Source organism: Lemur catta, chromosome 2 (genome assembly GCF_020740605.2).
Source record: "Lemur catta isolate mLemCat1 chromosome 2, mLemCat1.pri, whole genome shotgun sequence".
Lineage (NCBI taxonomy): Eukaryota > Metazoa > Chordata > Mammalia > Primates > Lemuridae > Lemur > Lemur catta.
The window spans coordinates 59,088,153-59,106,423 of NC_059129.1; the positions used below are offsets into that span (position 1 = coordinate 59,088,153).

The 18,271-nt window shown below is 37.3% G+C and overlaps 1 protein-coding gene across 1 annotated transcript in view; it reads right to left on the reverse strand.

Annotated features, from left to right (window-relative positions):
* PKHD1 (PKHD1 ciliary IPT domain containing fibrocystin/polyductin) overlaps nt 1-18,271 on the reverse strand; it is a 414,564-nt gene that overhangs the window by 14,437 nt on the left and 381,856 nt on the right. Inside the window, exons 62-64 of the mRNA XM_045543725.1 lie at nt 15,710-15,845; nt 13,340-13,427; nt 6,000-6,107 (exon numbers count right to left, since the gene is read on the reverse strand). Coding sequence (XP_045399681.1) covers nt 6,000-6,107; nt 13,340-13,427; nt 15,710-15,845 — 332 coding nt within the window. The remainder of the gene's footprint in view (nt 1-5,999; nt 6,108-13,339; nt 13,428-15,709; nt 15,846-18,271) is intronic.

Sequence of the window (18,271 nt, forward strand, 5' to 3'; positions counted from 1 at the left end):
ATCCAAGATTCATATTTCTGAAGAACTACAGGGTTCCAACAATCACACATAATAGTTCTTTCCAATTCTGTCCATTATTGATGGCGATTTCTTCTAGTTCTCACCTTTAATTCTTACCAGTGCACAATTTCAGCTTCATTCACTCTTATGTTCCACTAATTAAAACAAAAATATTCTTGGCTCCAGAATGTGTGAAACTACTTGCTCTGACACATACATCTACTCAAGATATGCCACATAACACATCAAAACAGGGGCACAAGGACTCCTACTATAGCACCCAGGGACTTCCTAATTTCTAAGGGAATTTCGTTATCCAGAAAATTGGGAATAGAGCCAAGGCAGGTGGAGCCACATTGGCTATGGATGATGGGCCAAAGTGGGGTCCTCTTGTTGACAGGGCACATCTAAGAATTCATCCGGAGCCCCTCCCTCTTTTATAGGCAAAAAATTTGGTTTTCACTGCTTATTGTTTATGAAACAAGGCATAAAATAATCTAAAAAAGAAACTCACCTATCAGCACAAAAAACCCACACACAAATGCTTATAGTAGCTCTGTTCATAGTTACCAAAACCCAGGAACAACCCAAATGCCCTTCAACAGAAGAATAGATAAACAAACTACAAGGAAATACTACTCAGCCAAAAGAAAAAAAAAGGACAAAAAGAAAAAGAACAAACCATTGATAACCTGTAACAACTGGAATGAACATCAGAGGCATTATGCTGAGTGGGAAAAGCCCATCTCTAAAGGGTAGATCCTGTAGGATTCCATTTATATGACACATTCTAGAAAAGATGAAACTACAGAGATAGCGAACAGATCAATGACTGCCAGGGATTAATGGTGGGGAAAGGAGAGTATGTGAGCACAGATTTTTGGAGTGATGGAAATGATCTATAGCCTGATTATGTTACATGAATCTATACTCATATTTGAATTAATAAAACCATATATAAAAAGATCAATTTTACTCTATATTAATTTAAAGATAAAAATTTTTAAAACTTGCCTATAATTTTAAGGGTGATTAATATATCCATTATCTTAATTGTGGGGATGATTTTATGGAGTAGACATTCACCAAAATTTATCAAATGGTACGCTTAAAATACATGTAGCTTATGATGTGTCAATTATCTCTCAATACAAAAAAAATTTTTTAAAGCCCCTTACATATGAACACTATTTAGTTGTAGCCAGCAATTTCAAAGTAGCTAATTCGGAACAAACAAGCAAACTCCAAACTTTTGCTTTCATCTGAATAATTTAGGCAAAAACAAAGTTTTTATCTTCTCTACTTAAAGAAACACCAAGTTTTTCTTTGCTGTGCTTTCCTTGGGCTGAAACTGCCAGTTGGATTGGAAGTCACAGTCAGAACTTCAATCTCTTGACTTTTGGCTGACTTGGTCCCACAGCTACTATAACAAAGATAGCCAGAAATGGTTCTCCTCTGTATACATCTTATACCTGTACCACATTTGACTTGTTTGTTGTCAACTGATTGTTTTGTATGGGCATCTGAATAACCTCAATCAAGCCCAGAGATGGGGGAATGGATTTTACTAGGGAGTCACAAAAGTAAAACCAAAATTCCTTATTTTTTAAATCCATTTTCCAATGATTGCTTACTTTGCTAAATTGATAATTATTGTTCCTATTCTTAAGATATTTATGTGCTAGTAAATTAAATTATACACATAACAATGCTTATAAAACAAATGAGAATGGGACATATGCCACCAAAATCATGCAAATCAATTGCTTTGGAAGGTTATTTTCCGTCAATGTGATGAGGGAAAGCATCCTGGAGGTAGGAGTATCTGACCCGGCTTTGAAGACTGAGCAAATGCACACATATATAAAGACAGAAAGGAGAAAACAGAAATTGATGTTTAGGAAATTCATGTTTGAAAATACTGGGAATTAATGCTGGAAAGCATTTGAGAAAAATTGTGGTCGACATTAAATGTTAAGCAAAAGGCCCTTGACAACATTCTGAAAGCATGAGGTGTTATAGAAGGGAAGATTCTAAGCTGAGAAGTGACATGAGCCACATGGGATATAGATCAGTTCATAAAGATGTATAGAACACAAACAATGGCAGAGAAGCTAAAATCAGGGAGACCAGTTTATAAGCCCAAAGAAGTAATCTAAGTCCAGGGGCAGAGACTGCTGGCTTTCAAGTGTTTTAGCAGCAGAATATTTTTATTTTTATTTTTTATTTTATTCTATTTTTTTAACACCATGAGCCTTGCAGTGCTGATAACTAGAATCTATGTAGAACTCAGGAAAATCAGCAAGAAAAGATCAAACAACCGCATTAAAAAGTGTGCAAAGGGCATGCACAGCAACTTTTCAAAAGAAAACAGATTAATGGCCACTAGACATATGAAAAAATGCTCAACATCTCTAATCATCAGGGAAATGCAAATCAAAACCACAATGAGATATCACTTATTTCCAGTGAGAATGGCTTTTATCAAAAAGTCCCAAAACAATAAATGTTGGCTTGGATGCAGAGAGATAGGAACACTCATACACTGCTGGTGGGAATGCAAACTAGTACAACCTCTTTGGAAAGTAATATGGAGATACCTCAAAGAGCTAAAAGTAGAAATAACATTTGATCCATAAATCCCATTACTGGGCATCTACCCGAAGGAACAAAAGACATTCTGTAAAAAAGACATCTGCACTGGAAGGTTTACAGCAGCACAATTCGCAATTACAAAGATGTGGAAACAACTCAAGTGCCCATCAATACATGAGTGGATTAATAAAATGTGGTATACATATACCATGGAGTTCTACTCAGCTACAAAAAACAATGGTGATCTAGCACCTCTTGTATTATCCTGGATAGAGCTGGAGCCCATTCTACTAAGTGAAGTATCACAAGAATGGAAAAACAAGTGCCACCTGTACTTACCATCAAATTGGTATTAACTGATCGACACGTATGTACACATATAGTAGTAACATTCACCGGGTGTTGAGCAGGTGTGGGGGGGGAGGAGGAGATGGGTCTATTCACACCTAATGGGTGAGAGGTGCACTGTCTGGGGGATGGACATGCTTGAAGCTCTGACTTGAGTGGGGCAAAGGCAACCTAAATATTTAACACATTTAAATATGTAACCTAAATATTTGTACCCTCATAATATGCTAAAATATAAAAACAAAAAAAATAGAAAAGCAAATTTTCTAAAGGAAAATTTCCTTTTGTTTTTGTATTATTCGAATTTTCTTCAGTGTTCTTGGGATACTTCTATAATTAAGTAAAGCTGTGGGTCCAGGGCAGGGGGCACTGTCCTCCCTAGAGGTCACGACAATTGACAATTTAGCAGCAGAGCATTTTTAAAAAATGAAGTCCTAAAAATAATCTCAGCATATTCACTCATTCACAAACATATTTATTTGTGCCTGTGAGGTCACAGGCATTTCTACACCCTGAGGATACAATCCTGAACTAAGCAGAATACCTTTCTCTTTTGGAACTTAGGTCCTACTGGAGGACCCAGCACACAGGCAGTAGACAAACGAGCAAATACATGGATTCTATAATGTCAGGGAGTTGTAAGTGCATGAAGAAAACTAAAATGAAGTTATAAGACACAGTGGAGGTGGGGCAGGACTGGGGATGGTGTGGACTGAGTGATCCAGAAGAAGCCTCTCTGAGGAGGTGAGAAGAAACCTGAATGTACTGATGAGTGAGCCATGTGAATTTCTGGAGAAAGAGTATTGCAGGCAAGGAAATGGCAACTACAAGTAGGATTTCTCTGGGGGGGTGTGTATCTGTCTGTGTGTTGGGTGAGGGGGCATGGGTCATACCTGGCTCCCTTAATCTCTTCTCAGCCCAGCAGCCCCTGCGGGCCTCCTTAGAACTCATAGCCCCAAGAAATGGTCAGAAAAGCCACAGCCTACACCATGGTAATGATAGCGAATGCAGAAAGGCTGGGTAGGAGTCAGGACTACAAACCTACAGAAACCCTTATCTTTCTGCAGTGTTTCAGGAAGCTCAGATAAAGGAGCAGATTCATTACATGAAATTCATGAGGAATCCATATACATTTGGTCAAATCTATTTAACGTCTTTGTCCCTCAATTTCTGTCTTGTAATAGGAATAATAATGTGTTCCCCTCTTTAGGATATTGGGGAGATGAAAAATAGTGGAAATGATTGCAAATTTTCTGCTCGATTCGTGAATGAATGGAACAACAACATGAATCAATGCTGATTAAACCTATTATTTTGAAGCCTGCTAGGAATAAGGCATTTCATTGATTGGTCCAAATGTGTGAATAAAGGCTGTTTTCCCAAACATTCTTGGACTTGAAATTGGTATACTTGGAAACAAGGAGTTATTCTCAGGACCTGAACCATTCATCAACATGATGTCAATAAGGGGTCATAGAAGTGCAAGACTTTAATGTTTTCTTTTCCTTTTATTCTCCATCTATTGTCTTCTAATTTAAACTTTTGTAAATCTGATTCTGACAGACCCTTACCTTATAGACTTGGTCTTGAAAATTAAGAAGACTAATTTAGGGGAAAACTTTTAATATGATTTTTCAGTGAGTCTGCTTTGTAAGTTACAACTGGAAACTAAAATAATGTAGTAGTCTACTAAATGTGAACACTAAGGTCAGCTCAGAATCACAAGCAGTGATGAGAAGTTTCTGTCTACAAAAACCAAGTTACTTTTGGTTTTGCAACTTATTCCTTAAGATAACCTTGATAAAGTGTTGGATTATTATAAGTTAACCACTGAGAAAATTAAAGGACAAAGTTCTTTTAAGTTGCAGGCAAACGAGGGACAAAATATCCAGCCCTGCCTGTCTTACACTTTTAAACATACCCATTCAAAAACTCAAACTTAAGACAAAATCCCTGGGAATCCCATGGTCAATAACACTGTACTTGTTTTTCCATGAACCTGTACTTACATTAAGACATTTTCCATTGTCATAAGTATTAAAAGGATACCTGCCCTACAAAATTAATACTTAATAATATTACCTGGCCTCAGAAGATAGCCCTTTGTTAAGAAAAATGATCCAAAACTTGGAATTAGGGGAAAAGAATGATTGCAGATCTCATCAACATTATACTGGAACATTTTCAAACAGGCCCATCCAAGGTTCGTCAATTCCCTAAAACATACATTTGCCTTACTTAATATTTCTTATTCATTAAGGCCCAGGCTTGCTAATCTTCTGAAGATTAATAAGCTGCAAATGATTTTTCTCCAGTAAAGATGCAAATGATATCAGTAGACCATCAAAGGTTATGGTTTTATTGCCTCATATCCAATTTAGCAAACTTAACTCTAGCATTGCTTCTCTAGCTATATGATTACTACCTTTCAAATGCTCTTTAAACCAGTTTTGTCATCCACTTGGTTCCTCAATAGTGAGTTAAATGACTTGTTGACAAGTGCTCATTATACATTTTCATGAGACTCACATTTAATACTTCAGAGGGAGATGTTTAAAAAATGGTTTGTCAAGAAGAACTGGGTCATATAAGCAATTTCCACACACCTTGTACTGTTAAAGCATAAGATTATTAATAGATATTTGTCACCATTTGAGGGGGGAGGATGAGAAGCACAGTACCCAAAGATAAGCTTTCATAATATTCAACATTCCATGACTCTCTTTCTTATAAATTAAAATTTTCCTATTAATATCCAACCAAATGTCATAGAAATCAGAGGAAAAGAAAGAAAGAAACAAGTCGAACATGCAAAGTGAATTTTAACATCTAGAGGAAAATGCATATTTGGATTCTTGTTCACCAGGCGTCTCCTGAGGCTTAATTCCTACATGTGCTCTTTCTTTTCCACACCTTAATGACATAGCCAAGTGAATGTTTTCTCTAAACTATAATGACTTCTTATTCATAATAGGACTTATTCCCATTATAAGGGAGAAGGGGTTATTTTTTTTTCAAAAGAAACAGAGAATAGAAGTACACTGTGCTGAAATTACCTGGAGGGGAAGTGACAGTAAAAATAAAGTGCCAGTTTGACCCAGAGATCAAGATTGCCAAGTTGGAGAAGCTTACGTAACCATCTCGAGTTTCCGCCTCGGTGCACCCTGCAAACAAACCCAAAACAAAATGTAGATATTGGTTGTCTATTCAAGAACAATGTCTTCAAGTCTGCTCTGAAGGCAAGCAATTGGACAATAAAGGACAATTTCTAAAAAAATTAAACCTCCTCTATCAGTTTTTTCTTAGACAAGTCTTAGAACTAAATAATACAAGATAGAACAATAGCTCACATATATTAAAAGCTCACTATCCCAGACATCATGCTTTATATACATCAGTGTACATAAAATATACGATGTAAAATATACTATTATCTATATTCTAGAGATTAAGAAATAGGCTCATGAAAGTTTAAATTACTTTGTACTTGGGTTACAGCCCAAATCTCCCTGATTTCCAAGTTTACATTCTTAACCACTACCACTACTATACATTGACTATTTTATTATTAAATCTCTATCAAGAAAAAAGTTCTATTAACTTTCTATATGGTCAGTTTCCAGAGTCCACTTCTCTTCTATTCAAGAAATCTGTAGTTTATGAGGTAGCAGAGTTAGGCCAAGAGATCAGGACAAGAGTCATTTATCAAATTATGACTGAGAAAGCTACCCTGATTTAGCAACTTGGATTGCCTGGGCCTTGATTTCCCTGAATAAAAATGCAAAAAAGAAAGCTTACATCTTATAACAGTAGGCCACCCATTTATAAAGCGAAAGAAGGCAACTTAGGGTCACATTGACAATACCATTAATTGTCTTTTTGACTCCATCATCCATAAATTGCTTTGCTAATTAACAGCTGCTACACTTCACTCTAGAAATGTCATTATGATTGGTATGGTGGACAAAGAGTTAGGAGAGTGGTCTTAAAGTTTATAAATTAGTTTGAGATTTCTAAGGCTGAAAGGTATTATAAAGATATGCTTAGTGTTACATTTTTCAATTCAATTGCTCAATCTTTTTGTGAAAACATTGTCTTTCCTCATCAATTTTGCAGAGCTAACTAAAATTTCCTTCTTAAGAAACATCTTTTCCTTCATCTCTTCAGAGTTCTAAAATAAATAAAATGCCCAGAAAAATGAAAATAAATAAGCCAAGACTCAAATAAATGATATGCGTCCAAGATAAATGCAGTTTATACTCTTTAAAACCTATATGCATCAAAATTATGGTCAATAAACTCTTGCAAACAATGAACTGCAGAGTACAGATGTTCAACATGAAATCGTTTGCTGCAGTTTTTCCTTTGACAAACGTCCTTATTGTTCCCATCTTTGGAAGAATACAAAGCAGCATTTAATCGAAATGTGTCCGTAGAGCACAGTGAGTCTGCCTCATAGAACAGCCGCCAAATTGCCTAATGGAAAGTGCTTTAGCTTCAAATGGGTTTGCTTTTGCGTTAAATACCAGCTTGCCTTAGAGATCTCTACAAAGATTCCCATATATATCTATGATATTCTCAGATTTGAAGCATATGTGCCCTAAAGCTGAGGCAATTGCTTCCAAGTACAGTACATTACTCCAGGGTTCATCATATCTTTGGAATAGCTATTATGAAATATACAAATGCAATTGACAGGCTTCCCGATCAAACTGGTATAAACAATGTACTGGCTAGAGGGAAAATGTGGGATGTTGGGCTGCAGTGAGATTGGAATTGATTACACAACTATCAGGAAAATGGGTTTCTGCAGGGTAGATGGTTTCTTATGTACCTTTGCAACTCAAATCATTCCCACAACTATTCCACTCACTCCTAACTGTACATACTAGCAACCTGTTACATCATTAATGTTGGGATGTTATATTTAAAATTATTAAGAACATAGTTTTGTACAGCTATGATTTACAGCAGCAGTCCCCAACCTTTTTGGCACCAGGGACCGGTTTCATGAAAGACAATTTTTCCACAGATGCGGTAGTGGGGTGGTGGGGGAAGGCAGAGCTCAGGCGGTGATGTGAGCAATGGGGAGCAGCTGTAAATACAGATGAAGCTTTGCTGGCTCACTTACCACTCACTTCCTGCTGTGAATCCCCCCCACCTCAGGTTCCTAAGTTTCAGAAAAGATAATTTTTCCACAGACGGGAAGGTGGAGGGGTTGTGGAGCTCTGTGGCTCAAGTTGGGGACCAACTTGTAAAAGGATCTGGAGGACTTTTAAATAATTCCCTTTGTATAATTCTACGTTTTATGGTAATGGAATGTAACTTTTTTCCACTGAGGAGAGTCTACTAAGAAAGAATATGAAGTTAAATTGCAGAATAAAAGATTTAGACTAGATATATAGATATGGTTTTGTTGTTGTTATTTTATTTTTCTCCAGGAAATACTTAGAGTAAGTTAGATAATCCTTCCCAAATGCTTTTGGTGCCATTTTTTCTAAAGCGAAGAAGTATTTCATGATGGCTTCAAGAGAAACATTTAATCATGTGAAATAGGGTGTTTGAGTGATGTGGGCATTCTAAAACCAGAAAACTACATGTGACTTCTTCCCTACTTCAAGACACACACAAAAAACATGTATATATAAGACACCCTCAGCCCATTCCTCATATTTTCCCACTGGATCTCCTCAAAAGGACAATGGCAATGATACTGATCCAAGTGGGCCAGTTGGCTTGAGCTTGGTATCAGCAGGATAAAACAGCAGTGCAATACTTCATTCATTTTATACAATAAGAGCCACAATAAGAGTCTAAGCTTTTCAGTAATGACATCCTTGGGATAATTGAAAGAAACATAATAAAGAGTGGACGTGGGATAAGGGTCAGAAGTGGGTCAAAGGATAATATGGAATCTGAGTGAGGTATGGTTAGGAGAAGGTATGAAACATGTGAGAAGGCATGAAGCATGTGGGTAAGGCATGGAGTACGGGTAAGGTATGATATAGGAGAAGGCATGGAGCATGGGTAAGGCGTGGAGTAGGGTAAGGAATGAAGTATGAGTGAGATATGGATTGCAGGTAAGCTATGGCACAGGAGAAGGCAGGGAGCATGGGTAAGGTACAGGGTATGGAGTTGTGGAGTAGGGGTAAGGTATGCAGTGTGAGCAATATTGGAGTGTGGATAAAGCATGGGTAATATATGGAGTAGAAGACGGGGGAGTCGAGTTTCAGTAGTCAGGTGAGGTTATCTGTTGTAAATATTACTAGGACATCAAAAAAGTGGAAAATTAATATTTTTGATTCTGTCATATTAAGGTCAGAAAGTGAGTTACTGTTATATCCTAAGCATTCCCTGTACCAAAATGCCAACTGCAGTTAAATGGCATTGAAGAAGGAACAGAATGTCAGCAACAAAAGCAGCAATTCAAAATGCAGTTTTGAAGGTTTAATTTCCATATCAGTCAACCTTGGATACACTTGCTTAATTTCCTTACTTAAAGATGTCTCTTGTTTCTGAAAATTTGTATGAGAACCATTCTGAGCTCTTCTCTTTCCTGAAGATTTTAAATCTAAGGAGTTTAAAACTTAACTGCTTAGGTAAAGAAATGACCAATAGCAAACATATGAGTTGGCAATACAGCTGCTACTTTCACCAAAGTGAGCAACAGCCAGATGACATAAGTGAGAGTGTGGAAAGTCTGGAAATCTATGAGGAGATTCTCCCAAAATACACTGCATTACATGGGCCTTTAAAATTGAATCACACAAAAAGAAAGTGAAGAGTGCTGGGGAGAGCAACAAGATTTTCAAGTTTGGAAGAAGATCATTTTTGTGGACAAGCTGAAAACATTTGGATTCTTAATAAATAAGTAGACAGGGCAGGGAATTTACAGGCCAAAGTAGCAACCTGAAAAGAGTGGACAAATTTACAGCTTTAAGAAGAAAACAGCAAGAGGAAACAAGCTTTAAACAGTAAGGATTTTGAAGCTATGAAATGTTTAATTATGAGATGTCGATTGCCTCCTCAAGAGAGTTTTCAGAAGGGGTTACTTGTTTTATGGATTTGATGAGGTGAAGCTTTGCAGGAAAAAAGTGTATAAGCTAAACAAAATGATTATTTAAGAAAAGAACCCTGAGATCTGAGATTAAGTCATTAAAAAACAATGTCAAATGAGAATTCATGTGCCTAAAAACTTTATAATTTTATATCTTTTTTAGGGACAAATAGTAAAGAATGAAAGAATAGTATCATCAGGAGTAGTAGGTGGTGTGTACCAGATGATAGGAACAGTTTTAGGCCAAAATTAAGTACAATTAGAAGAGGCAAGATTTAGCACTTCCATGATTTACTTATTACTATCCATTTCAGCATTTTATACATTTTATGGGAGCCATGCAAATAAGCTTAGACTCATAGCCAGGCTAGCACAAGAAATAACTGTGAAGTCAGGGCCGATTCTTAGAAACTGGTGATTTTTCATATAGGTTGATATTTAAGCTGGTAGAGAAGTCTTTTCCAAGTTTGAAAAAAAAATTTCAGACAACACAAAGCCAACAGAAATACCCTAGCCAATTCTTGAAGTGCCTAAGAAATCTAATAAGCTGAATTTTTAAAAAGTTATCAATACATCCTCAAATTTGTATAAGGATGGGGATATTTGATGAATTGTAAAAAGACAAATACACATCACAGCATTTTGAAATCTCCAATGATTCATTGGTATGGAACATCCTTTCAGCATGTTCCTGACAAAGCTCAAAGGGTGTATCATTGCCATGATAGCAGTAACCGCACAAATGGCCAGTGCCTGAAACAATATTCCTAGGAAAAAGGGTTTGCAAAAGGTAACAAGATTCCTTATTCCTTCCCCAATATGATATACAAATATCATAATAATAGATTACTGTAATTAAGACAGATAACTGTTATTCTCTTTTTTAATTTTTCCAATATTGTTATATCTCTTTATATAGTATGCATATTTTGAAAATATTTATTATTATTTTCAAATCACAACTGAGCTAATATTTAGAAAATATTTTCTAATCTAAAACAGCAAAACAATGTTTAGTGCAGAGATTTGCTTGAGTACTAGCTCTTCGTCAAAATTATTCAATAATTCTGAATTCAAACAGACAAGATAAACCCACTGGCTCTATTTTTTTAATGAGACACTGTAAGATTTTTGAGGAGGGCTGTCTGGGATAGAGGTTTTGAGGAAGAGGATGGATGATTCCCTTTCTGAGACTATTTTCCATGCTTTACCTTAAAAAATCACTTTTAATCTGTTTGAATTCTTGAGACACTTTTAAAATTTTTCTCATTGAAACTAGTTAGAGGGATTAAAGGAATTTAACAGATCCACGTTTTCAAACTGTGATCACCTCTAGCCCACTATGCAAATATAGCAGATAATTTTAGCATGTCCCACTGGACCATCCTATTCTTGATTATATCAGGTTGATATAAAATGAATTTCTCTTCACCGCAGGGTGAAGCCCCAGAATTGAACTGTGATTGTGCATGATTGGTACTCCCTCAAATGAGAAGGAAATACCCAATCCTACCCATAACCAGAGGAAGAATCCCAGGTGTGCCCATGATCGTGCAGAGAGGAAACTCCTGTGCATGAAGAGTTTGAGCTCTCAGGCAAGATCTCTGTGTTGGGAGACGGCTCCCTTGACTGTGCACAATTAGAAGGCTCCTGGTGGGAACGATGATTAATAATTTATGGGGTGGGTCGGAAGTGGACAGAGAAGAGAACAGGAAGCCCTTTTGACTCTCTGGGGCACAAACTATAAAAACTGTAAGCCAGAACCTCTTGTTTCTATTGCCTTAAAACGAAAATCACTCATATGGAAAGATTTGTGTCTTAGTTTGGCCCAGTAGCCAGGTCACACTTACCTTTTTGTCTTTCTCCTCATCAAAACTCTTGCATTTTGCTCCAACTCCAGTCTTCCTCATGTTGATAACACCAATATCCGCCCAATATATCAAGGTCAAAACTTCAAATTCATTTTTAAGCCCTTGTTTCCTATACTTCCAGTAGTTTCTGTTGATTCTACTTCTCAAAGATGCATTGAATCAATGCTCTTGTGATCTCCACCATCATCTCTTACCTGGCCTTCTGCAATCACTTCCCAACTGGCTTAGTAGGTTCACTTTTGTTCTCCAATCTACCCCCCACAGAGCAGAGTGGTCTTCTAAACATGTAAGTCAGACCTTGGCACTGATCAGCTTAAAACCCTCCAGCGGCTTCGCACCTCAGTGAGAGCACAGCACACACAGCCCACATGGTCTCCAAAGTCCTCTGTTGTCTGTCTGGCTTGAACCATCCCTCTGACTTCACTTCTTCCCTTTATCTCCCTTAGGCATTAGGCTCCTGTGCCTTCTTTATGTTTCTCAAATACTTTCTCCTTAAAATATTTTCTGTGGATCACATTTTGTATTGTTTTAAAACATAAAGATTGAGCTATTTCATAAAAAAAAGAATGTGCACTGTTTAAGCTCCAAAACAAAGACAAGACAACTCAGTGGCAACCCAGAACTAATACTTAGGAATTCTGCCTTCCTAACCTGTGACAGCCCACTAGGGGAGACCTGCAAGCACCCTTTTATGTCTTTAAGTCGGTTGCATTTCACTGGATTTTTGTGGCTTAGACAGTCACGAACGTAGAACTCAGAAACTATTTTGTACATAAAAACCATGTTATACCTGCTTGTTTCTCTCTAGGCCAGCCTCTGAAATGCACATTCGTGGATCCCCCTCCTCCCTGCAGAATATGTAACCAAACTATCTTGGGCCAAGGCTTAAAAATCTGCATTATAAATAAATTTTCATACTAACAAACTCCAAGGAAAGCAGATGGAGCGGCAAGTGCTGCTGGGATTGAACAAGAAGGTAAGAGAGGGCAGAAGAAGGTGGAGAGGAGAAAATTGACTCTGAGATTCTGATCATTTATTCTTCATATTATAACATTGAGAGCAAATGTTTCTGTTTCCTCATAGGAACCATATTCTACCTGGTAACTTGTTCCTTGGGCCAGTCCATGACACTGTACCAAACAAGGTGTGTCATAGGGGCACTGAATAGTCTGTGGAAAAATTGACATTTGAGACCCAGCTAAAGATTCCCTGCCCTTTTCCTTATACCATACTGCAGACACAGATATGACAAAAATGTTCCTTCATCATGCAAGGGAAGGGAGAAGAGAAGGTGGTGCTTTAAGTATTTACAATCTCCCTTTTCACAGACACTAGCACTGTGGACTGGGAATGGAGATTCCTTCCAAAATAATTGGGTATTACCAACTTTGCTATGAATTCCTAATAGCGCAAACCTTTTCTGTGCACATAAAATAGAAATAGGTACCTAAAAGTCACAGATACCTACCTTTTAGCACTGAATCTGATGTCCCTTCCAGGGAAGCTGAAATGGTCCAAGGCTCTGAGGGGGCCCCCAAGGACTCCACTCTTCGATTCTGGAAATGGTGGCAGGGGAAAGGAAGAAGAAAAAGTTGGATAGAAAAGAGAATTTTATGAAGTTATCTAAAAAAAAGAGAAGATTCAGATGAAGACCTTTATAAAGTACATATTCAGTAGAAATAAACAAAGGAAGGAAAGTGATAAATAAATATCTTTCTCACCTAAGAATATATCGAAATTATTTATTTATTTATTTATTTTTGTATTTATTTATTATTTTTTAGAATGTAGAGATTGGGTCTCACTATGTTGCCCAGGCAAGTCTCAAACTCCTGGGCTCAACCAATCCTCCTACTTTGGCCTCCCAAAGTGCTTCAATTACAGGCATGAGCCACCACTTCAAAAAATTAAGGGGGTAGAAGTGTTTTTGTTACGTGGATGAGTTGTATAATGCTGAAGTCAGGGCTTTTAGTATTCCCCTCACCAGAATAGTGTTCCTTATTCCCAAAAGGTAAGTTTTTATACCTTATCCCCCTTCCACTCTCCCCCCTTCTTAGTTTCCAATGTCTTTTACACCACTGCGTGCCCCTGTATACCCACCGTTTAGCTCCCACTTATTAGTGAGAACCGGTGGTGTCTGGTTTTCCATTCCTGAGATACATCACTTAGGATAATGGTCTCCAGTTTTGTCGAACTTGCTGCAAAAGATATTATTTCATTCCTTTTTATGGCTGAGTAGTCCTCCATGGTGTATATACACCACATTTTCTTTATCCTCTCATCAGTTTATGGGTGCTTAGGTTGATTCCATATCTTTGCAATTGTGAACTGTGCTGCAATAAACATTTGGGTATAGGTGTCTATTCAATGTAATGACTTCTTTTCCTTTGGGTAGTTGTCCACTAGTGTGGTTGCTGGATCAAATGGTAAGTCTCCGTTTATTCCTTTTGGGAATTTCCATACTGTTTTCCATAGAGGTTGTACTAATTTACAGTCCCACCAACAGCGTATAAGCATTCCCTTTTCACCACATCCACACCAACATTTATTGTTTTATGCTTTTTTTTTTTTAAATAATGGCCATTCTGACAGAAGTAAGGTGGTACCTCATTGAGATTGTAATTTGCATTTCCCTGATGATGGATGCAATGCAAAAGGGTTTGTTGGTGGGACTGCAAATTAGCACAATGGAGTGCTACTCACCCATAAAAAGGAATGAAATAATGTCTTTTGCGGCAACTTGGATGAAACTAGAGACCATTATCCTAAGTGAAGTATCTCAGGAATGGAAAAGCAAACACCACATGTTCTCACTAATAAGGGAAGCTAAACAATGGGCACATAGGGGCACAGAGTGGTGCAAAGAACACTGAAAACTAAGAAGCAAGGAGGGTGGGAGACAGTGAGGGATAAAAACTTACCTATTGGGTACATGTGCATTATTCTAGTGATGGACATACTAAAAGCCCTGACTTCAGTATTATACAATTCTTCCATGTAACAAAAACACTTTTACTCCCTTAATATTTTGAAAAAAATAGAACATATCAAAATCAGCTTATTAAAAGAAGGAAAGGAATAATTACTGCAGGACAAGTTGGGGCAGGGCAGTGAAGAAGGGAAAGGAAAGCTAAGTTTATAGAAGAGGAGAGTGACATGATGTGCTGAAGGTTAACGAAAATGGAAAGGTTAAGAGAAGAAGGCAGGAGGGAGCTGGATGAGAGCCTGGCTAGATCAAAGTCGACAGGTTTCTAAGTGTGGATCTCAGTCCCAGGGACTTCTCTCTGCACATTTCAGGTGGGGGGGGATGCATTTGTAAAGTAAAGAGAAGAAAGCTGAGTCAGCGATCATATTTCACATTTTTTCCCTGTGAGTTTCCTAAATACAGAAAAGATAAAATAGAGTCAGAGGACACGGAGCCTGAAATTAGAAATAAGCACAGAAGCCTCTTATGGACGATTTACTAAACTACACATGAGAAAGATCATTCAAAATAACATCAGACTGCTATGCATATGTGACATCGTAAGTTCCTTCATCAGCATATGAAAAGATATACTTCTCTGAGAAGGCTAGATTTCAAGAATTTGCTTGGGGAAGAAATATATTCAAATTTTAATTTACCCTTGATCAAATTCTGAGCAGTCATAGAAAACAGAAGGAAAGCAAACTGTGAAGTGGAGGAAAAATGACAAAAGTCATGAGAAGTTGTAAGTGCAGCAGATTACACAGTGGGTACTCTGTAAATGTGCACTAGTTGATGACAAAATCTAAAACATATGCTGAATACAACATACTGCTCAGCTCTCAACAAAGATGGGTACCTGTGAAAAGTTACCTGCTTGTCCAAAAACACGAGTTGTGGCTGCACGGGAAGCTCTTTTCCCACTTCTCCATCCGAAGGCTGGACTAGGATGGAAAGAGTATAGGGCCGCATATATAACAAGTTCCCAGTTTTAAAGCTGCTTGTATTTCTGGCAGATATAAAAACAAACAGAATACATCTATAGGATTACCAAGATCCCTGCAGTAGCAATTTTCAATAATACATTATTACCAGTGAAAATATTTTCACTTGTCTGTGTTTCCAGAAACTCAATAATATACCATGTAGCAAATATGACTTTATACCACCAAATAATTATATATTTATTTGATATGTATCCTTAGCCATAATGAAAAAATGAACTGGGGGTGGGGAGAAACACAAATTAGGAACTTATATTTTTATCACTAGTTATTAAGATCAACCAAAGACAAAGGCCTCAGTCAAGGAACTTATCAGAATAAAATACTAAGAGGGCAGGGACATGTTCAACAGTAGGTTATTAAACCAGTTCTTCCAAAAAGTGCCCTGATTTGTAGTGCCTTCCAATTTCCGTAGGATAAATACTGATGCTGTCACTGATTCCAAGGTATGAGGATAACATCACTGAACAGAGTTGGGAAGAGACGCACAGGAGCAAACTCCAGAACACCACTGTTTTACAAAGAGTAGCTCCCTTAAGCTTTGCAACAACACTTTGTATTTATATTCTCCATGTGTGCTCGCACTGAATAGGTCCAATAATTGCAGCATTAATTGATTATTTTAATTGCACAAAACACCTGGGGAGAGTACTTACAATAGATAATTTTGGTTTATCCATGGTTTCACAAAAATTACTCTAAAAAAAAACTTTGAAAGACAGTCACATGTCAAGCCACGTGTTTGAGAGAATGAGGACGTACCTTCACAATAAAAATAAAACAAGAAGTGTCAAAATGAAATATCAGAGGTATCAACTGTCAAACTTAGTACTTAAGGAAATCAGACATTTCATACTTAATAACCTAACATTTACTGAGCAATTATTGTGGACCTGGTACTACCATAGAGCTTTCATGTATAAACTCATTCCATCTTTAAATGACACTGTGAAGTAGGTACTATTATTTATATATGCAAAAAAAAACAGGTCCAGAAAGGCTTAAGTAACTTGCCAAAGGTCTTACAAAAAATAAGTGTTGACCAAGGTCTAGAGTGGTTAACTACTGAACTATATTACTTCTCCCCTCATTCGAGCATACTAATTGCTGATGTGACTTAACAATAAAATGGAACACATATAAAGTAGTCACATAAGTATTTTTGATGACTGAGCTAGCTTTATTAAAAGAATATCATTTACCTATTGTCCCATTAAGTCTATTATGTATTACATATCGTAGGCATGTAACATAGTTAGCAATTAAAGGGAGCTGTATGGATATCATGTATTATATACATTATCCTAACATAGGGCATCCCTTGGTGAGTTACCCTCAAAACAGCCTAGGCCAGGCTTAATGAGGATTTTATTTTTTAAAAATAGTAGCCTACCCTGCCACCTCCCATTTAATGTGTGAGTCAACTATTTTCTTTCCAACCTATAAATAAGTATTTATTTATCATGGAGGGTGTATGTCAGGTAAAGGTGAAGATTAGTCCTAAAAAAGGGAATAGTGGAAGAGAAAATAACTATGGATCACAAAATATGAAAGTCCTGCAGAAAGCAGTTTTTTTTTCTCCCCTGGGAATCCTAGCAAATGCAGGCAGAGTGGGAATATGTGGACCAGAGAAGCCCCTTTGGTCATCTACCAGTTAAGACCCTGGCCTCTATGCTAGAATCACTCTTTGGAAATTCAACACGCACTAGTCCAATCATCATTATTCGTTTGCTTAGCCTGAGTGGCTAAGGCTCCTTTCCTTTTTTAAAAGGAATAATTTAAATCAGATTTTAAAAATTTATGCTATTATTTCTACCCATCTATGGGTCGCAGGTTATTGGAAAATTCCAACATTGTTACCAGATCTTATTTCTCCCCTAACCTATTCCTTAAATGCTTTCCTATGAGGGCCGGGATACAGGCGAGCAGTCTGGGTTAAAGAAACGGAAAGACCTCATCAAAGATTCTGACATAAGTACGTTGATGTCTGGAGACGAAGGGATGGGAACCAACTGCCTGAACACCCGCTGAAAGGCTGTTCCCGACACACTTTAAAGTTTATTGCGAGCAAACATCTCTTATTAAATGTAAACAGCATCTCACTGGAGGTCAGAGACTCGCTGCTGCAGCGTATCCCAAGGTAATACCACTTTAAGCTCCACATAAACTCTTAAGCAGTTTCTATCCTAAAACCTGACCGTAGGTGGTACAGTTTTTTACGATATGTTATAATAGTGCAATAAATCTGTTAGCTTAAAATCGAATCTCCGTGGCCTTTTAGAGAAATCATCATTAAATGCAGGGTCCTGTTAATGATGCCATCGAAGTGAAATTGTTTAATCTGCTAAGGGGGTGAAAGGTCACCAAATGAATTTTTTATAATACATCAACTTGACACGCAATAGGGAAAACTGTAATAGATAAAAGCAAA